The sequence below is a fragment of the Lolium rigidum genome, chromosome 2, assembly GCF_022539505.1.
Source record: "Lolium rigidum isolate FL_2022 chromosome 2, APGP_CSIRO_Lrig_0.1, whole genome shotgun sequence".
Classification (NCBI taxonomy): domain Eukaryota; kingdom Viridiplantae; phylum Streptophyta; class Magnoliopsida; order Poales; family Poaceae; genus Lolium; species Lolium rigidum.
This window is the reverse complement of record NC_061509.1, coordinates 190,680,226-190,702,569: the sequence shown is the minus strand read 5'-3', so window position 1 is coordinate 190,702,569 and position 22,344 is coordinate 190,680,226. Positions and strand designations below refer to the sequence as shown.

At 41.3% G+C, this 22,344-nt stretch overlaps 1 protein-coding gene across 1 annotated transcript; it reads left to right on the top strand.

Moving 5' to 3' along the window:
- The first annotated feature begins 16,213 nt into the window (after window positions 1-16,213).
- On the top strand, window positions 16,214-17,033 carry LOC124687879 (glycine-rich cell wall structural protein-like). The gene is made up of 2 exons (XM_047221608.1): window positions 16,214-16,383; window positions 16,535-17,033. The coding sequence occupies exons 1-2, from the start codon at window positions 16,299-16,301 to the stop codon at window positions 16,792-16,794; spliced, it is 345 nt and encodes a 114-aa protein (XP_047077564.1). The 5' UTR covers window positions 16,214-16,298; the 3' UTR covers window positions 16,795-17,033.
- The last annotated feature ends 5,311 nt before the right edge of the window (window positions 17,034-22,344 follow it).

Genomic DNA, 22,344 nt, shown 5'->3' with positions numbered 1-22,344 from the left:
GATTACATATCCCTTTGTCCCACAAGTTTACTTCTTTTATGTCTCCTTTTTTGCGACTTGTAGTTGCTGTTGTTAGTTTCAAGTTTTGTTTTCATAAATACAATCTGTGTTGGTAATCAGCAAAATTGAAACATCACAGGACAATGTGCACAAGGGTGCCAAATCATGCCCCAATCCATGGTGGTTTGGTCAGTTTTTGGCCATTCCCCCCTCTTTTCGTCCGAAAACCCCTCTTTCGACACATCTCCACCATGGGGACACCATCAACTCCAAAAAATCAAAACCCATAGCAACCAAGGTTTCATATCACAATGTGCACAAGGGTGCCAAATCTTGCCCCAATGCATGGTGGTTTGGTCATTTTTTGGCCATTTCCCCCTCTTTTCGTCCGAAAACCCCTCTATCGACACATCTCCACCATGGGGACACCATGACACCAACTCCAAAAAATCAAAACCCATAGAAAGCAAGGTGTCATATCACAATGTGCACAAGGGTGCCAAATCTTGCCCCAATCCATGGTGGTTTGGTCAGTTTTTGGCCATCCCCCCTCTTTTCGTCCGAAAACCCCTCTTTCGACACATCTCCACCATGGGGACACCATGCCACCAACTCCAAAAAATCAAAACCCATAGAAAACAAGGTGTCATATCACAATGTGCACAAGGGTGCCAACTTGCCCCAATCCATGGTGGTTTGGTCATTTTTTGGCCATTCCCCCCTCTTTTCGTCCGAAAACCCCTCTTTCGACACATCTCCACCATGGGGACACCATGACACCAACTCCGAAAAATCAAAACCCATAGCAACCAAGGTGTCATATCACAATGTGCACAAGGGTGCCAAATAATGCCCCAATCCATGGTGGTTTGGTCAGTTTTTGGCCATTCCCCCCTCTTTTCGTCCGAAAACCCCTCTTTCGACACATCTCCACCATGGGGACACCATGCCACCAACTCCAAAAAATCAAAACCCATAGTAACCAAGGTGTCATATCACAATGTGCACAAGGGTGCCAAATCATGCCCCAATCCATGGTGGTTTGGTCATTTTAATGCACTAATCCATCCAGGTAATTTTCCACCTTTGGACAGAATGATTGATCATATTAATTATTCCATCTGATGTCAGTTATTTTAATTATGCAGCTTACTACCAGTTGTCCCGTACGAAGCGTGACATTGTTGACTCGCTCAGTAGTACTGATGGAACAATGATAAATTGGAGGATGATGCATACCGTCATTCTTCAGGTGGACAACTTGGACTACCTTGTTCAGTACCACAATGCTGGAGATTATGATCAAGGAGCACTAGTTGTCCCAATGCTGCATACTCTGAATTGGACAAATAGCGAAAATTACAACAAACACGTGGTTAGCAGTAGATCATATCATTTCATTAACTTTGCGACCTACATTACGTACAAGTGTTAACTAAACTATGTCTCTACTGTTGGAACAGAAAATCCCTAGCCGTTTGGTTCCTAAAGATATGGAACAATATGGTGCAATCAGTATTGTGTGCCATCCCAGTACTTTAGTGCGTGCGTCCTACGCAATTTCTTCTGACGATGGTCGTCTCTGCGTCAGTGGGTGGAAGGAGTTCATGGACAAGGAAAAGCACCTTCCGATGGGTGACAAGATGCTGTTCTTGCTTTACCTGGGAAATGCAGGGGTTTACTTGTTTGCTACCCATGTGCCTGAAATCGATCTGGAGTAGCTAGTCAGTGATTCATGGTGCCCGTGTGTCCAACTATGCAGCCCCTTTAGGTTTAAATTAAGTTGTAAGACTCTTTATGCGATTGTCGATTTTGCTTGTGTTAAAACAATATTTAGTCATATCGTGCTGCTGGTTGTAATCGTGTCAAGTGTCGATTAATTAAAACCATTGTCAAAGTTATGTTACCGACATGTTGGCTTTTCTTATATCTGTCCATATTTTATCTTATATTAATTTGCTCTTAAACCCTTCTGGATAATTGAATGACAAGTTCGAGATCGTAAACATCTAAATAAGAACATTTCAAATGTTTGGAACAAAACATATAGTTGTATGTGAAGGAGATATGCCCTAGAGGCAATAATAAAGTAGTTATTATTTATATCTTTATGTTTATGATAAATGTTTATATATCATGCTATAATTGTATTAACCGAAACATTAGTACATGTGTGATATGTAGACAACAAAGAAGTCCCTAGTATGCCTCTTAAACTAGCTTGTTGATTAATGGATGATTAGTTTCATAATCATGAACATTGGATGTTATTAATAACAAGGTTATATCATTATATGAATGATGTAATGGACACACCCAATTAAGCGTAGCATAAGATCTCGTCATTAAGTTATTTGCTATAAGCTTTCGATACATAGTTACCTAGTCCTTATGACCATGAGATCATGTAAATCACTTATACCGGAAAGGTACTTTGATTACATCAAACGCCACCGCGTAAATGGGTGGTTATAAAGGTGGGATTAAGTATCCGGAAAGTATGAGTTGAGGCATATGGATCAACGAGTGGGATTTGTCCATCCCGATGACGGATAGATATACTCCGGGCCCTCTCGGTGGAATGTCGTCTAATGTCTTGCAAGCATATGAATAAGTTCATAAGAGACCACATACCACGGTACGAGTAAAGAGTACTTGTCGGGAGACGAGGTTGAACAAGGTATAGAGTGATACCGAAGATCAAACCTCGGACAAGTAAAATATCGCGAGACAAAGGGAATTGGTATTGTATGTGAATGGTTCATTCGATCACTAAAGTCATCGTTGAATATGTGGGAGCCATTATGGATCTCCAGATCCCTCTATTGGTTATTGGTCGGAGTGAGTACTCAACCATGTCCGCATAGTTCACGAACCGTAGGGTGACACACTTAAAGGTGGATGTTGAAATGGTAGTATTTGAATATGGAATGGAGTTCGAATATTTGTTCGGAGTCCCGGATGAGATCCCGGACATCACGAGGAGTTCCGGAATGGTCCGGAGAATAAGATTCATATATAGGAAGTCATATTCCAAGTTTGGAAATGATCCGGTGCATTTATGGCAGGTTCTAGAAGGTTCTAGAAAAGTCCGAAGAAATCACCATGGAAAGTAGAGTCCCGGAGGGACTCCACCTTGCATGGCCAGCCAACCCTAAAGGGGAGGAGTCCAAGGTGGACTCCCTAGGGTGGCCGGCCAAACCCCCTCATGGAAGGGGGGAATCCCACCCCAAGTGGGATTCCCACCTTGGGTAGGTTTCCCTACATATGGGAGGTTTCATTGTTGGGGTCTTATTCGAAGACTTGGATACCAACACTTGGGGATTTCCACCTATATAATGAGGAGGAGAGGGAGGGGGCTGCCCACTCTTGGCCGCACCACCTAGGGCTGCCCTTGGCCGGCGCCCTAGCCTCCCCTCTCTCCCCAAACCCTAGCGGTATCTCTCCTCCACCACATCCCGCACGCTTAAGCGAAGCTCCGCCGGATTTCTCCACCACCACCGACACCACGCCATCGTGCTCGTCGGATTCAAGAGGAGCTACTACTTCCGCTGCCCGCTGGAACGGGGAGGTGGACGTCGTCTTCATCAACAACCGAACGTGTGACCGAGTACGGAGGTGCTGCCCGTTCGTGGCGCCGGAAGCGATCGTGATCAAGATCTTCTACGCGCTTTTGCAAGCGGCAAGTGAACGTCTACCGCAGCAACAAGAGCCTCATCTTGTAGGCTTTGGAATCTCTTAAAGGGTGAGACTCGATATCCCCTCGTTGCTACCGTCTTCTAGATTGAATCTTGGCTTGGATTGCGTGTTCGCGGTAGGAAAATTTTTGTTTTCTATGCAACGTTATCCTACAGAGTGGTATCGAGCCGTGTCTATGCATAGATGGTTGCACGAGTAGAACACAATGGTTTTGTGGGCGTTGATGCTCTTGTTATCTTTAGTTGAGTACTTTGCATCTTTATGGCATAGTGGGATGAAGCGGCTCGGACTAACTTTACATGACCGCGTTCATGAGACTTGTTCCTCGTTCGACATGCAACTTGTATTGCATAAGAGGCTTTGCGGATGTCTGTCTCTCCTACTATAGTAAAGATTCAATTTACTCTTCTATTGACAACATTAGTATCAACGTTGTGGTTCATGTTCGTAGGTAGATTAGATCTATATCGAAAACCCTAAACCACGTAAAATATGCAAACCAAATTAGAGAGCGTCTAACTTGTTTTTGCAGGGTTTGGTGATGTGATATGGCCATAATGTGATGATGAATATGTATGAGATGATCATTATTGTATTGTGGCAACCGGCAGGAGCCTTATGGTTGTCTTTAAATTTCATGTTGAGAGGTATTTCAAAGTAGTTGTAATAGTTGCTACATGGAGGACAATCATGAAGACGGCGCCATGAACCTTGACGCTACGCCGACGATGATGGAGATCATGCCCGTTGATGATGGAGATCATGTCCGTGCTTTGGAGAGGAAGATCGAAGGCGCAAAGACTAAAGGGCCATATCATATCACATATGAATTGCATGTGATGTTAATCCTTTATGCATCTTATTTTGCTTAGATCGCGACGGTAGCATTATAAGATGATCCCTCACGTTAATATCAAGATAATAAAGTGTTCTCCCCTCGTATGCACCGTTGATATAGTTTGACGTTTTGAAGCATCTCGTGATGATCGGATGTGATAAACTCAACATACAACGGTGTAAGCCATGTTGCACACGCGGAATACTTGGGTTTGCTTGACGAGCCTAGCATGTACGGACATGGCCTCGGGACAACGGAAACCGAAAGGTTGAACACGAGTCATATGGATGATATGATCAACATGTTGATGTTCACCATTGAAGCTACATCATCTCACGTGATGATCGGTTTTGGTGTAGTGGATTTGGATCGTGTACCACTTAACAACTATGAGGGATGTTGTATTAAGTGGGAGTTCATTAGTAATTAGATTAAAACATGAACTAATTATCATAAACATAGTCTGAGTAGTATTTTGAATTAATTTGTAGAATTGGCATCCGTTTACTACTATGCGCTAGTCTTATAATTGAGATAGAAATACTGTTAAAATCTGACTAGAAACTTTACGGATTAGTACCGTATTGTTAATTAATCAAGAAATGATTAAGTCCTATTGCAAACATTTAGTGAAACTCACTTTGTTGATTCAGAGAGCTATGGTTTCAATTAGTACCTAAAGTTATCTTGTCTCCGTGAAACTTGAAGTTCAAATCTGTTTGAAAAGTAAGGAGCTGAAAATTTAGTTTTCGAAATAATCAAGGTACGAGATATATGTGATATCTAAGACCTTATTGCAAGATGATAGAATATAAATTTGGTGAGACTACATAAACTCATAAGTTTTATGGGAATGTACGAAGGTTGAAGACGCAAGGCGTCCCAATCCTCCAACTATTGGGGCACTAACAATATTCGCATATCCATGAAGTGATTGTCCTTAGTATGCACCGTTGCTAAGACTCGTCGTTTCGAAGCATCACTTGATGATCGGGTGTTATAGATTCTACGTGTGCTTCCAACGGGTGCAAGCTAGTTTTGCATATGCGAATACTAAGGTTTAAACTTTATGAGCCTAGCATGTACAGACATGGTCTCAAAAAGTTATCATGAATTGATGGATAAAATTATGAGTGAAATTGTTCATCGTATTACAAATTTACTAATAGTGAAATCTGAAACACTTGTCATATGATGATCAACTTCAAAGTAAGAACCTCAAGGTTATTGGTATTTGACCAACAAACCTAGAAGTTATTGATGTTGAAATGTTTTTCTGAATAATGAGGAAAGCTAAAAGAGAAACTGCAAAAGATATTTTGGCAAAAGAAAAGAAAAGACTAGAAAGTCTAGCTCAGGTGTATATAAATGATATACATGTTATGGTTGTATTTCTAGTTAAGTCACACAATGAAATTCTTGGGTATTAATACCATATTGGTTGGTATGAAGTGTCATACAAAACAACGCAATACAAGAATACAATGGCCTAAGTGACTGACAAGGAATATGATAGGAATGCACGTCTGGAACAAAATAAAGTGTTATTATGTTCGTCGTTGGCATTCTATCTAGCCCTTAGAATTTATAATAAAGAACTTAATAATTGTTATTTTGCTCTGGTCAAATGAAAACAATGAGTTGTTCAAATTATGACATTACTCCATGTATGATGGATAAGTTATTATAAATCTTAATGGTGAAACACACATACATAACACTGACACTAAAAATGCCATAAGGCAAATGATTTGAATTCCACTTATTTGTGGAACCGCAATTTAGGTCATGTTAGAAAGGATGGCATGAAGGAACTCCATGAAAATGGATTTTTGGAGTCATTCGATTTGTTGAATCGTTTGGCACTTGCAAAATATTTTCTAAAAGGTAATGACTGAAATACCGTTCATAGGCCGAAGAGTTGAACGGGCAACTAACTTAGTGAAAACATACATAATGATATATGTGGTTCATCGGGCATAGTTGTGTGCGGAAGATTCTTCTACTTCATGAAAACTTTCAAACAATGAATTGAGTATATATGTGGATATATTCAATAAGGAAAAGTTTGAAACATTTGAATAGGATTCAAATAAATTTCAGCATGAAGTGGAAATCATCGTAATAGAAATCAAATATCTATGATTGGATCATGGTGGAAATATTTGAATTACGAGTTTTAGCGAACATCTAAGAGAGTTATGAAATTGTTCTACAACTTACGTTTCTTGGAGTATCATAGTGATGATGAAGTATCCAAGAGATATATCCAAACTTTGTTGGATCAATGATGAGATAAAATATTGATGCCATTATATTTTTGTGGATTATGCTTTAGTGACTACCGCTTTTACACTGAATAGAGCATCATCATGATCCGTTGAAATGACACCATACAAGTTATGGCATGGGTATAAAACCTAATAGTCAACCAAAATCGGATGAATGTCTTTGTTGGTTATCCCAGAGATTTAATTGGGAATTCTTTCCACGAGACAAAGACAAAAGTGTTTGTCAATGTTTCTTATTTCCGAGAAATTGTTTCGAGTGAAGTATTTGAGTGGGAGGACAATATAATTTGATAAGGTTTATGAACCTGAGCATAATGATCAGAGTAGCGCAGCATCGGAATTGTTTCAGAAGCGGCCACGACGATCATGGCTCCTATGACTACAAAGTGTTTTAGCCATGGAGATCGAAGTACATATTGAACCTTGTAGGTATGGTTTACTTTGTGATCAAATAAATGATTTGTGGACAAAGGATTGATTTTGAACAATGATAAACCAACTACAAACAAAGAAGTTATGATGGGCCCTGACTCCGTTAAATTGGCTATACGCCATGAAATCCAAGATAGATGAATACTTTTTGAAAGTAAATAAATCTATAAAATTGATGGACTTGGATGAAATATCCTTGAAGAAGCTTGACTTGTCGAAAAGTTGTTTACGACAAAGTTCAAAGAATTGACTACGACAAGATTAGATCTTCCGTAGCAATGCTTAAAGTCTATATGGATTATTCTAGTAATCACTACATATTTCCTTTATGAGATATGTTAGTAGGATGGCAAAATACATTACTTATCGAAGTGTGTATTAAAGGGGTATACAAGATACAACCAAGAGTTTTGCTGGTCCGTATAATACTAGATAGGTATACGAACTTCAATTGGATGAAGTAAGTATCACGGAGTTCGAATCTTCACCAGATGAAATAGTCAAACAGTTTTTGATTTCATCAGAGACGATGAAGAGGCTTACATTTGCAAGAAATTAAGTGGGAGCGCTAAGACACATTTATAATACTTTATGTAGGTGACATATAGTTGGTTATAAATGATGTAATTATATACTTGATTAAAAAGGTTTCATTGAGAATTAACTTCAATGAAAGGATATGGATCGAAACAAATTTAGTGTCAAGATCTATGAAGATAGATTGAAACACATAAATAAGTTTAAGTCAAAGTACATATGATGGATATTGAAGTAGTTCAATATAGAAATATTAAGAAAATGTTCTTGTCATGTGAAGGTTTAACAAGACTTGAGTGTATCCGACACTCAATGAGTAAAAACACATGAGTGATTATAGATCACGAATAATATGTACACAATCAGATATCATATGCTATAAAGTGTTATGAGCATATACCGGAATGATTCATATGATGATCATTGGACGACGAGTAAGAATATCCTTGAGTACTTTAGAAGAACTAAGGATATATATATATTTTTGTACGAAGAAATGACAAACAAATCGCTGTAAGGTGTTACACCGATATTGGTTTTGTCACATATAAAATATAATTTCAATCTCAAATTAGATTAAGTGTTGTTTAAAAGGTAGCACAATGAGCTAGAAAGTTGTCTATGCTAGATTTAGAAGAGTTCTAAATATTGTGACGGATTCTACAAAAGAAGGCAGAGTATGTCATTATTTTGACAATGACAAAGGATGTTAAGTCAAGCGGTTCTTTGAGAACTTGGTGCAGTTCCGAGAGAGTCAGAACTTTGAAGCTATATTGTGTGTGACAATATTAGTGACATATTTCAGACAGCGGAATTAAGGTTCCACCAGAAGACCAAACATATTGAATGCCGACTCATTTGGAAATGAGTGATGCGTTGAGACGCAAATGAATTACAAAATACATACGTTTCTGAGCGTGTCAGATCCGTTGACTAAAAACCTCTCCCGTGAGAAATACATGATAAAACACCATAAGGCCAAGGTGTTATATCTTTACAAATGTAAACTAGATTATTGACTCTAGTACAAGTGGGAGACTGAAGGAGATATGCCCTAGAGGCAATAATAAAGTAGTTATTATTTATATCTTTATGTTTATGATAAATGTTTATATATCATGCTATAATTGTATTAACCGAAACATTAGTACATGTGTGATATGTAGACAACAAAGAAGTCCCTAGTATGCCTCTTAAACTAGCTTGTTGATTAATGGATGATTAGTTTCATAATCATGAACATTGGATGTTATTAATAACAAGGTTATATCATTATATGAATGATGTAATGGACACACCCAATTAAGCGTAGCATAAGATCTCGTCATTAAGTTATTTGCTATAAGCTTTCGATACATAGTTACCTAGTCCTTATGACCATGAGATCATGTAAATCACTTATACCGGAAAGGTACTTTGATTACATCAAACGCCACTCGCGTAAATGGGTGGTTATAAAGGTGGGATTAAGTATCCGGAAAGTATGAGTTGAGGCATATGGATCAACGAAGGGATTTGTCCATCCCGATGACGGATAGATATACTCTCGGGCCCTCTCGGTGGAATGTCGTCTAATGTCTTGCAAGCATATGAATAAGTTCATAAGAGACCACATACCACGGTACGAGTAAAGAGTACTTGTGAGGAGACGAGGTTGAACAAGGTATAGAGTGATACCGAAGATCAAACCTCGGACAAGTAAAATATCGCGAGACAAAGGGAATTGGTATTGTATGTGAATGGTTCATTCGATCACTAAAGTCATCGTTGAATATGTGGGAGCCATTATGGATCTCCAGATCCCGCTATTGGTTATTGGTCGGAGTGAGTACTCAACCATGTCCGCATAGTTCACGAACCGTAGGGTGACACACTTAAAGTTGGATGTTGAGGAGTTCGAATATTTGTTCGGAGTCCCGGATGAGATCCCGGACATCACGAGGAGTTCCGGAATGGTCCGGAGAATAAGATTCATATATAGGAAGTCATATTCCAAGTTTGGAAATGATCCGGTGCATTTATGGCAGGTTCTAGAAGGTTCTAGAAAAGTCCGGAAGAAATCACCATGGAAAGTAGAGTCCCGGAGGGACTCCACCTTGCATGGCCAGCCAACCCTAAAGGGGAGGAGTCCAAGGTGGACTCCCTAGGATGGCCGGCCAACCCCCCTCATGGAAGGGGGGAATCCCACCCCAAGTGGGATTCCCACCTTGGGTAGGTTTCCCTACATATGGGAGGTTTCATTGTTGGGGTCTTATTCGAAGACTTGGATACCAACACTTGGGGATTTCCACCTATATAATGAGGAGGAGAGGGAGGGGGCTGCCCACTCTTGGCCGCACCACCTAGGGCTGCCCTTGGCCGGCGCCCTAGCCTCCCCTCTCTCCCCAAACCCTAGCGGTATCTCTCCTCCACCACATCCCGCACGCTTAAGCGAAGCTCCGCCGGATTTCTCCACCACCACCGACACCACGCCGTCGTGTCTGTCGGATTCAAGAGGAGCTACTACTTCCGCTGCCCGCCGGAACGGGGAGGTGGACGTCGTCTTCATCAACAACCGAACGTGTGACCGAGTACGGAGGTGCTGCCCGTTCGTGGCGCCGGAAGCGATCGTGATCAAGATCTTCTACGCGCTTTTGCAAGCGGCAAGTGAACGTCTACCGCAGCAACAAGAGCCTCATCTTGTAGGCTTTGGAATCTCTTCAAGGGTGAGACTCGATATCCCCTCGTTGCTACCGTCTTCTAGATTGCATCTTGGCTTGGATTGCGTGTTCGCGGTAGGAAAATTTTTGTTTTCTATGCAACGTTATCCTACAGTATGCATTACATGTTTCTATCAATCTACATCACTATCTTCTTCTGAAGTTTTTCCCTCGTCATCATGTATGTTCTCTTCCAATATGAGACTATCTTCCTCATTCTCTAGTTCATCTTCGCTCATATCCATGTCAACATTGGGACTATCTTCCTCATTCTCTAGTTCACGAATTGTACGAGCATCATGAATATGTACAACTTCATCAGCACGATGATCATCCTCCTCTGCCTCCACCTCTGCTTCCTCGTCTAGGTCGACAACATCATGAAATGTATGGTCGACTGAACCTTCATCCTCCTGGTATGCGTCTTCATTCCGTACAAATGCATCATCGTTACCATCTTCTAATTCTGGAACATCGTACACGTGTCTATGGCTGAACTTCTGCACCACTTTCCATGGATCACCAAACTTTGTATCCTCCAAATATAAGCATGTTTCAGCTTGAATGGCCAATATGAATGGTGAATTCTTGAACCATAGGACAGAAGTGTTAACGCTTTTAAAATAACCATCATCTTTTATCTTGGAACCCCTGCCCGCAAGGTCGAACCAGTCGCAACGAAACAAGTACACGGACTCGTCACCGTGCTTGTTAGTCCTGTACTCGCAGTTCAAGAACTTCTTGCAGAACACCATAGAACTCGGTCTCATCTGCATCACCAAAAGATCCCTTAGTCGCTACGCCCGAATTTTGAGTCTTCAGGTCTTTATCCCGAGTAAGCGTGCGAAACCTCGCACCCTTTACGTTGCAACCAGCGTATACTACTACATACCGGTCTGGCCCAGCAGCCAGAGACTTCAAATCTTCTGATGCATTGTCCAACTGTCTCACATGGTTTGCAAACGAACCTGCAAACTCTCTCTGAACCGTCTCCTCGATGTCACGCACACCCCTACCTCCCAATTCTTGTCGGAATTCACTGAAACATAGAAAAAAACATTTGAAATACAGGACAATTATGTCTGCAACATTGAGAAGTAGTTATTAAAGTGAAGCTAACTACTTACTTGATATAACGTTCTACATCGTCACAGTTGTTCAGCACATACCAAACCATTTTGTCAAATTCCTTGTCAAAATGTTTCAAAATGGATTTCCCAAGACCTTTAGCTCCAACTGAAAATACTTCCATCTCGTCACGATCAGGTTTTCTCCGTATGTCTTGGTTCCTATCATCTTTGTTAAATCTTGTTTCTGTGCCATCCTTGAAAAATCTAGAGCAAAAAATCAAACACTCATCAACAATGTAGCCCTCTGCGATAGAACCTTCTGGCCTTGCTTTGTTACGGACCATTAGACTTTAGATAACCTAATCTTCTCTCAACTGGATACATCCAACCATAATGAACAGGACCACTCAAAAGAGCCTCGTCAGGAAGATGAATAGCTAAGTGCACCATTACATCAAAAAAAGCTGGGGGGAAGAGTTCTCAAGTTTGCATAGGATCACAACAATTTCAACCTTCAATCAATTCAGCACATCAACTTTCAGGGTTTTGGCACACAGCTCCCTAAAAAATCTTCCTAGCTCTGCAATAGCCACATACATTTCCTTAGATGCAATTCCCTTGAGCCCAGCCGGCAACACTCGCTGCAGAAGTATGTGGCAATCATGTGTCTTCATATCGGTAACCTTACAACCATCAATATTCACACATCTTCCCCAGTTTGTGCAATAACCATCTGGGAACCTAGTGTTTGCCAAATACCTACACAAATGTCTCTTCTGTTCCTTCGAAAGCGTCCATGGTGCAGGGGGGCTTCGCATAAGTTACTGCTGCATCATCATCATCCTTCACAATTTTCTTCAACCAATACTTCTCCCAGATTTTGAATTTCTTCAAATCAATTCTAGCACTAACAGTGTGCTTATTCCTGCCCTCAATTTCAAGTAGTGTACCAACAATATTGTCACATATGTTCTTCTCAATATGCATCACATCTAAGTTGTGAGCTAACTTAAGTTCTGGCCAGTACGGTAGATGATGTAAGCTTACTTTCAGGTGCCATGTTGGTTCACCGGGTACAGTTGCACGCTTCCGCTTTCTAGTTATTGGATTTTTCCCATGTTCAAAATCCTTAACCCTTTCTACCTTCTCAGCTACCTCTTTGGGTGTGTACTTACTTGGTGGATCTCTAGTCTCAGTTTTACCATTGAAAATTCTGCTTCTCCTGTATGGGTGACCTTTATGAAGAAATCGCCGATGCCCAATATATCCAATTTTGTTTTTCAAAGATTCATATCAAGGATTCTCATCGCAATGCACACACGCATGAAATCCTCTTGTGCTTCGGCTCGACATAGTGGCATATCCAGGATAATCATGAATAGACCAAAGAAACGCAGCATGCAATGGGAAATATTCCTCTCGTGCATGCATCAAATGTCTGCACACCACTCCATAGCTGCATCATATCTTTTATCAGTGGTTGCATAAATACATGAAAATCTTTCCCTGGGGAATACTTTCCGGGGATTAGCAATGCCATCATGTAATTCGATTGATCCATGCACATCCATGGTGGGAAGTTGTAAGGAATGACAAAAACAGGCCACATACTGTAAGGATTACTCATACTTCCAAAGGGACACTGAAGCCGTCTGTGGCAAAACCTAGTCTTATGTTACGAGGATCTTTAGCAAACCAATGAAACTTGGCATCAAAGTGCTTCCATGCCTCACCATCAGCAGGGTGCCTCAGTACATTGGGCTCAACAACCCTCTTCTTTTTGTGCCATCTACTATGTGTCGATATTTCCTTTTTAACAAATAGTCTCTGCAACCTTTTAATTATAGGAAAGTACCTTAACACCTTGTGAGGGATTTTCTTTTTTTGCAGTAGGGTATCTATATCTTGATAATCCACAAACATGGCAGTGCGTATCATCCTTGTGATCTCCCCAAAATAAAGAACAATCAAACTTGCATACATGAATTGTCTCATAACCAAGCCCAACATCAGAAAGAACACTCTTAGCATCAGCATATGATTTGGGAAAGTCCACACGTGGCAAAGCTGTACATAAAAGCTGAAGTAAGAGATCAAATCCTCTGTTTGTTATCCGGCTGTATGATTTGACATGAAGGAGCTTAATAATGAACGACAACCTAGTGAAAGTGGTGCATCCCTGGGAAGTTCTTTTTTGGCTGACTCAATTAGATTAGCATAAATATTTGGCAGGTTAGGACCTTTATTTCCAGACTTCTGCAGTTCATCGATCATACTAGACGAATCATCAACATAACAATCACCATTGTCTTCCTCTTCATCATTGTCACTATCATACGCACCATCATCGTTTCTATCCCGCCCTTCGTCATCACTAAAACCTTCCCCATGTCTAGTCCATCTTGTATACGTCTTGGACATACCTGAACAATTGCAGTGATGCTCGACTGTTTTTATATCCTGACGTATCAGATTTAGGCAGTCCTTGCAAGGGCACAAGATTGGTTCATCTGTATTGTCCAAGTGTTCTCGCGCAAACTTGATGAAATCCCTAACACCTACCATGTACTTCGTTGTGAACTTCTGGGTGCCATCAGTTATCCAACTTCGATCCATTGCCTACAATTCAGTTAAGAATATGCCAACGTTCTTCAGAACAGATCTTGACAACTGATTAAAAAAAATCTAGACCTAGCGAACAATCAGGAGAACTCACCGATGATGCGTCTCGCCGCCTCCACAATTGAGCCTTCACGGATTTCTTCTCACCTCGACGAGAACCCTAGTCGATTCGACTGTTAGCAAGATCACCTAGATAGGCCGTGTCTGCTAGCGGCGCGACTTAAATGAGGCACCCGCGGCCGACATAAATATTAATAAGGAAATTATTATGTCGTAACATCTAGATCACACAATTGAAATAAATATGTAGAATAGACTAGTTACGGATCCAGATCAAAACTCCATATCTACCTTAGCGGTAACACTCCGCGTCGGTCACGTCAAAGCCCTAGTTCGATTCTTCCAAACCACAATTTTTACTTAATTAAATATGTTCCTGACAAGTGGGTCACACATGATATATAAAACTAATAACATTTAATAAAGTAACTTAGTATTATTTACCTGCTATGTGGGTCCGTTGTATATGCAAATCACGGTTTACATACACCACGATCTTTGATTTCGTCACCTATTAACAGACATGATGGAAGCCCTTCCCGGTTGGGTAATGGGTGATGATTTTTTGTTGACGAAAAATCATACCGTCAAGCATTACCTTAAATGCATGACGGAAGATGAACACATCCATGACGGTATGCATTTTTGTCACCAGGGTTTTCGTCAACAAATATCCCATTTCTTGTAGTGGATGCAACACCCCCTCGTCAACCTCCTTTCTTAATTCTTGGTGTAATGGATATGACCGCCCTTGAGCTCCTTTTCTACTTTAGCTTCCTCCGCCCTCTAAAGAAGCCCTTGTAATGAACCCCTTTATGTTCCTCTGTTTGGTTATAAGTTGTTCAGGCTGGCGTATACCCGCCGTAGTCCGGGTAAAAAAAAGAGCTTCAACGCAGCTGGTGTGCAACCTCGAACCCTATAATAGGATTGCTCTACATGCATGTTGTGCTTCGGAACATAGCGTTACCGTTTTTAAGGTTGGTGCTTTAGAGTGAGCCGCTCATGTTACCAGACAACCAAATCATCGTTTATCGTGTTCGCTGCTACCGGGTTGTGTCTCAGCGACATGTTCGTTGAGGTGTGATCCTACATATTGAGAGAAATATGTCAGTAGAGACTTATGTTTAGTTACATTTCTTTATACAAAGTTAGAGGGAAACGACTACAAAAAATAACCAGAATATCTCAAGCCCTAGGGCGTAAAGCCAAAACATGAGATGTTCTCGTCGATAGCTAGACGCATATGAATATTTCTTCAATTTTTAAATTCCAGTGCCCCGGTCTTGAATATGTGTTGGGTGAGTATGTCTGTCTACATTGAATTTGGTATATAAAAACCACATCAATTTGCATATGGGAAGAGAACACAACGGTGATTTCTATAGAGGTTGTGTGAGTATGAGTTTCTACATGGTACCGCTGTCTTCAATAGATGTTGTGCGAGTATATGTTGTGTCCACATTGTACCCCGGTGATTCCTGTAATACTAAGATTTGAAATGTTAAATATCGTCAAACCAAGAGTAATCTGAACTGTGTGTGTGTGTGTGTGTGTTTTTTTTTTTAGTTTGTGATAGTTCCTACAAAGTTCCTTGAAACCAGCTGTCTTGTGTGATTTGTGTATCTACATTGTTTTTGGTATATATGTAAGAAAATCATTAAATTCCATATGGGAAAGAAGAAAAGAAGGTGCTTGTCCGGGCATGAGCGAGTACCAAATTATAAAATCAGCATGGGGAACATATAAGAGTACATATGTGCACAACGATGTGCATATGAATCTGCACAAATTAAACAGTTGAACGAATTTGTAGTCCTTGCGCTCTTGCATGGATCACTGAACTACTGATCGTTGCATGTGAGTTTGATCACACTGCATGCATGCACGTTCGCCCACTCCTCATCTCTTCCGGCTCCCATGCTTACCTGCGCCTCGCTCTGCCCTATAAATACGACCACGCCCTGCTCACTCTCTCAACTCACAAGCAAACCATCCTCTTCAGTCCTCACTGCAACACACGAGCTTCTAGCTCTAGATCGACTGATCGGCAATGGCGTCGACCAAGGCTCTCTTCCTGCTCGCTGTCCTCCTCGCGTCCGCGGTCCTCCTCGCCGCGGCGGCCACCGAGCAAACTCGTGAGCTCCATTGTCTTTTTGTTTTCCCTTTCGATCGGCGTACATATATATATATATCGCTAAATTTACGCAGCTTGCTTACATTGCGCGTCGGATCGAGGGCTTACGATATGCTATCTGCGTACCAAATGTGTGTGTGGTTTACGTGCAGATGACAAGGAGGAGAAGGTGAGCACCAACAGCGCCGGCGTCCAGGACGACTGGCATGGCGGCGGCGGGTACCCAGGGCGCGGGGGCGGCGGCGGTTACCCTGGCCGCGGCGGCGGTGGCGGTTACCCGGGCCGCGGCGGCTACGGGCCCTGCGGTAGGTGGGGCTGCTGCCGCAGTGGCTACCGCGGTGGCTGTATGCGTTGCTGCGGGTCTGCCAACGAGGTGCCGGAGCCCATGGATCGCCCGGAGGTGCACAACTAGCCGGATCCATGTCCTTGGGTACGTAGCTGCCTAGCTAGCTTGCTTGGTAGCTTGGAGCGATGCTCTGGAAGCTTTATCCAGGGTCCTGAATAAAATAAATCTCAGTCGTGTGCAAGTGAACTATCTGCGCGGATGAACATATGTTCTAGTACAACTACGTGCTCGTCCTTTGTTTCTTTGGAATAATAATCATTGTAATGTGTGTTTTTTTAAATAAATCATCAATGTGGTGTTTTCAATGTGCTGTGCTTCCGAGTCGACCGATCGCAGAATGATGAATCTGGTACGACAGTAGGCCACGTGTCCTTCAAGAATTTAAACATGGAAGATCAATGAGACTATTTTTTGCTATTTCAGTGGATCTATATATAATTATAGATAACTTATGTCAAAGCTGCAGTTTCACGGTTGCTCCAAATACTGTACGGCGTGGAGTTTGATTCCTGCACAGAGAAGACACCTAGCCGCCGCCATATATACTTGTAGATAAAGAGGACGTCTACTCGGAGAGAAGCTATGGATGAGGAGTATATGATGCACTCACGAAGAATAAAATCTGGAACTTGGTGGAAAACTCAAAGTGTAGCCCGAGCTACACATCTCCTGTTTTTATACAAAATTGGAATGCAACATTTAAAATTTCAAAAAAACTGAAAAAAAATCTGAATGTAGCCAATGATGTACTTTACCACTGTGCAAATTTTTAGGATGAAATACGTTATATTAGAGGCTACAAAAAAATGACAAATTCGATAAATGTTGTAGGTTTCAAAATCTGTACTGTTTGCGTTTTCAGATCCATGGATTTGTGAATTTTGCATAGTCCAAAACACGGAGTCTTTCGTATTGCTTTTTTTTTTTACCGTTGTAGAGTACTTCATTGTCTACCTATAGAATTTTTTTCCTATTTTTTTTAAACTATAGACCATTTTCAATTTTTTGAAAAAACAGGCTACATTTAGCCCGAGCTACAAAATGCCACACTCGAAAGTTGGTTCCGCACATGCATGGTACAAATATCATTTACTGAAGATGGATCTATAAAATTAAAAGAAGAGCAGCTGTAAGGCCAAATTAGTGGCCAAAGGATTTAACCAACGGTATGGTTGTAAAATAGTTGTAGTTTGGCTTGTCTTGGCAATTGTTGTTTAAAATAGTTGTAGTTCGGTTTGTCTTGGCCATTGTTGTTTTCGGGATCGATTTTGCGATAGCAAGATATAAAGAATGTGTTCTTACATGGTTTTCTGGAAGAAGATGTCTACATTAAACAACCACCAGTTTATGAAGACAAAAGGAGTGTGAACCGTGTGAGCAAACTTGACAAGGCGTTGTATGGATTGAAGCAAACACCAAGAGCATAGTATTCAAAGTTGAGTTCTCAACTCATACACTTGGTTTCGTTGCCTCGAAATAAGACACATCTCTATTCATCTATCGTAACTCCAATGCCACCATTTTTATGCTGATCTGCAAGAGATGCATTGTGGAATGACTTGCGGAAGGAATTTTCCATATAAGACCTTGGTGATCTCCATTTTTTTTGGAACCGAAGTTCAAAACGTTAATGATGGATTAGTACTAAGTCAAGAAAAGTACGTTTAGGATGTATTGATATGGAAGACTGCTTTGGGGATCTGTTTTGAGTCATGAAGACAGCGCCAAATACCGAAGCATGGTAGGTACATTGCAATGACTTCAAGCCAAGATTCAATCAAATATGAGTCCACATGACCTACTTAAGGAACAAGCTGCCCTAGGGTTTATTCATAAACTAAGCAAAACATTAGTTTATTGTAAGGTTTTGCAACATTATTAATAGAAAATGATAATACTTTATTGATTAACTAAATAAATATTTTTTTGGTGAAATAAAATGAGACAAACAGAAAGATCATAAAGACACCTCCACTTTTTGTATCTCTATTTTTTTGTGCAGTAGAAAGAGTCACTTTCTCCGCTCTTGTTCACCTTCAGGACCATTCGGTGAGATCTCGAAATATCGGGACAAAACCAAACCACACAAAGTAAACTGCACAAACCAAATTAATAACCTCGAAAAGTTTGAAAATACGGACGGGGTCCTTAATTTTTAGAACGAGAACTATCTGTGCAAAAAAGGAGTGAGACTTTGCATGCGATACATGGTGTGTCTATTTATTTTGTGTATTGTATATGCACCCCACGGGAAAAGAATATAATTAATCTATATACATATCAAGATACATACATGCGTGCACATATCTAAAACAACCTAGCTAGGTACGTACTACCTCTGTGACATATATAATTATGGGCGTGATTTTAGTTGAAATTTAAAGTAAAACTATGACAATAATTATGGAGGGGAGGGAGTATATATATATATAGTGTGCAATATATGCGTCTGCTTGTGCTCAAAGAAAAAGAAAGAGATGCAGGATTAAATGCATGGTATATAGCTGGTTCATAGACCCACACCACGTTACGATGGAGAGCGACCATATATACACGTACGTTAAGCATTTCTCCAAGAAGCGAACTAGGGATGTCCAAATTCAGAAGAAGACATCCATATCTTATCCGAACGATTTGGAATTTTGGATCTATTGCTACACATTAATAATGGACCGCGGCGAGGTGTATGGTACCCCGTATGTGCACAAGGGGTGTCAAACAAGTGTACATATGCTGGGGCCTGCAATGCTGTCCAAAAGCAACAAGGTCCACGTTACGACGCGCGCGATGGACTGCCGACGAATGAGTCAACCTCCATGGAGTCAACTTGGGCATATATAGCTCCTCCTATATATGCAACCACTTAACGCAATGCAATTGTGTATATACATCACTGGATACATATATACTTCTCCTGAACTAAAACCACGACAAAACTTATAAAATAGAGGGAAAGCAAAACAACCTAAATGTACATTTAGTGTGCATTATGTGCGTCTCCTTGTGTTGTGCTCAAAGAAATTGAAAGAGATGCAGAATTAAACGCATCGTATGTGGTAGATTCATAGACGACCCACCATGGTGTCGATGGAGAGCAACCAAATCGTACATTAAGCATTTCTGCAGTGGCGGAGCTCCTCAAGATAATAGTAACTTTTTTTACTATAAATCTTGTAAAATTATTCCTTCGCTAATTCTTTACAAAAGCTGGGGCGGTGGCCTCCCGGATTGTATATAGCTACGCCTATGCATTTATGTATGTACACGGATCTCTAAATTCAGAAAAAAAACATATCTTATCCGATCGATTTGGATAGCACCTAATATTTTCTGCATCTAGGAATAAGTGAGTCGATCGAATTTATCTAAAATCACATTTATCGACGCGCTTTAGTGTGTAGGTATGGGCGATTCTAGATAAATTGCTCATCTAGATAAATGCGGTTTTAAACAAATTAGAGTTATTTATTTTCGGACATAGAAAATATGATATTCCAGAGCTAGCTGACTGATGTGTGCATGCATGACGCCAAGTCCAATTTTGTCGTGTATTCCTCGCCGCTGCGAGGTGTACAGTGCCCCGTATGTGCACACAGGAGGTGACCAGCAAGTGTACGTGCTGCTGGGCCTCAGAGACGTTAATGGAGACCCATCCAACAGCAACGGGGTCCACGTTACCACGCGGGCGATGAATAGCCGACGAACTAGTCACCCTCCATGGAGTCAACTTGGCCACAACTGCTATTGTCAAAAAAAAAAAAAAAAACTTGGCCACAACTGCTCCTCTATATGCAACCACTTAGGGCATGTACAATGGTAATGACTCAGCTGTCTGTAAGAGGTAGTTATATGTAATTTTGGTGATGTGGAGGAAAGAGAATGAGGAGAGAGAAGGAGGCTGTCACGTAAAGTTATGAGACGATCCGTAAGCTTCTTACGGACAGCTTACGTGACACCATTTTTGCTATTGTATGAAGGGTGTCTATAGTTTATACTCACATATAGCTATGACTAAAAATAGATAACTTACAGACAGACTATTGTATACACTGTCTGTATCATTGTCTATAGATGACATGGAGTAGTATTACAGACAGCATCCATCTAAACCAATGTACATGCCCTTAAAACAATTAATGTAATTGTATATACACCTCCTGAACTAAAACCATGAAAATTGAGAAAGGCTTGGGGTATTACTCGCCGCACATGAAGTGGTCTACCCAAGTTTGATGCCTGCACTATCTTAGTGAAATACCACAGTGGAACCTCCCACTTTTGGTCTCGGTTTCAAAACCAACAGAATGCATAGTGTGCATTATGTGCGTCTCCTTGTGTTGTGCTCAAAGAGAGATTGAAAGAGATGCTGAATTAAACGCATCGTATATGACTGATTATTCATGGACGACCCACCACAGTGCCGATGTAGAGCTACCATATAGTACGCTAAGCATTTCTGCAGTGGTGGAGCTCGCCAAGATAATTCTTTTTTGAGTAAATTCTAATTTTTACCCTCTATTTTAGAAGTTTTGACAGTAATTACTCCATTTATCAAATTTTCATCCTACCTACCCCAATTAGCAAAAGTTACGTCCAAATTTACCCCTTTCCAATATTTCGAAGCCACGTCCAAGTTTTTCTCTAACTTTTCTTTTTTTGTTTTTGCATGGAAACATATTAGACCATCAATTTACCCATTACCGAACGTGATTTCTCTTGTCATGAGCCACACCATGGACATGTTGTTCCACAATCCAATGCACGTCCTTCCATAGATTGCAGCTATATATGTGCATGGACATGCTGCTTAAGCATTTCGGCCTAATGTGTCGACCGGCATTGACCAAAACAAGGAACTTTAATCCCTAATTATACCAGTTCACACGATCTGCTCCGATGAACTTCTCTCACGGTCTGAAATCATGAACTTGTTGACGTCAGAAACCCCCTGGCGGGCAGAGACGGGCAACACCGTAGAGCCGGGAACAACTAGGGCTGCGGCTGGCCCCAGTCCCTCAGAGCGACGGCCCGCAAAGCCTCCTGGTCGCACGCGCCGATGCCAACTGCAAGGGCGTGCCACCTGACCTATACCTGGTCAGGAAGGTGTGGATGATGCCTCGCTTAGTTTCCTGCAGGGCACACACGTAAACGTTAAATACGAGCCTCGATCGGCTCTCAGGTTATCTGTGAATCGGCTCAAAGAGCCAAACCCCGGCGGGCAGAGACGGGCAACACCGCAGAGCCGGGAACAACTAGGGCTGCGGCTGGGCCCCGCTTCCTCGAGCGACGCCCGCAGCCCCCGGTCGCACGCGCCGATGCCAACCGCAAGGGCGTGCCACTCCGACCTATACCTCGGGTCAGGAAGGTGTGGATGATGCCTGCTTAGTTTCCTCAGTGTGTTCACACGTAAACGTTAAATACGAGCCTCGATCGGCTCTCAGGTTATCCTGTGAATCGGCTCAAAGAGCCGATTGATACGTCCAATTTGCATCACTATTTTATATCATAATTTGCTGTTATTCATTGATATATTTCATATTGGGACACAATACTTATGTTATTTCATCTATTTTGCATGTTTCATCATTATTGGAGGATCGAACACCGGAGCCAGGA

Coding starts and splice junctions, on each gene's coding strand:
- LOC124687879 (XM_047221608.1), top strand. CDS start 16,299: ATGGCGTCGACCAAGGCTCTCTTCCTGCTCGCTGTCCTCCTCGCGTCC. Junction 16,384..16,534: donor GGCGGCCACCGAGCAAACTC/GTGAGCTCCATT, acceptor GTTTACGTGCAG/ATGACAAGGAGGAGAAGGTG.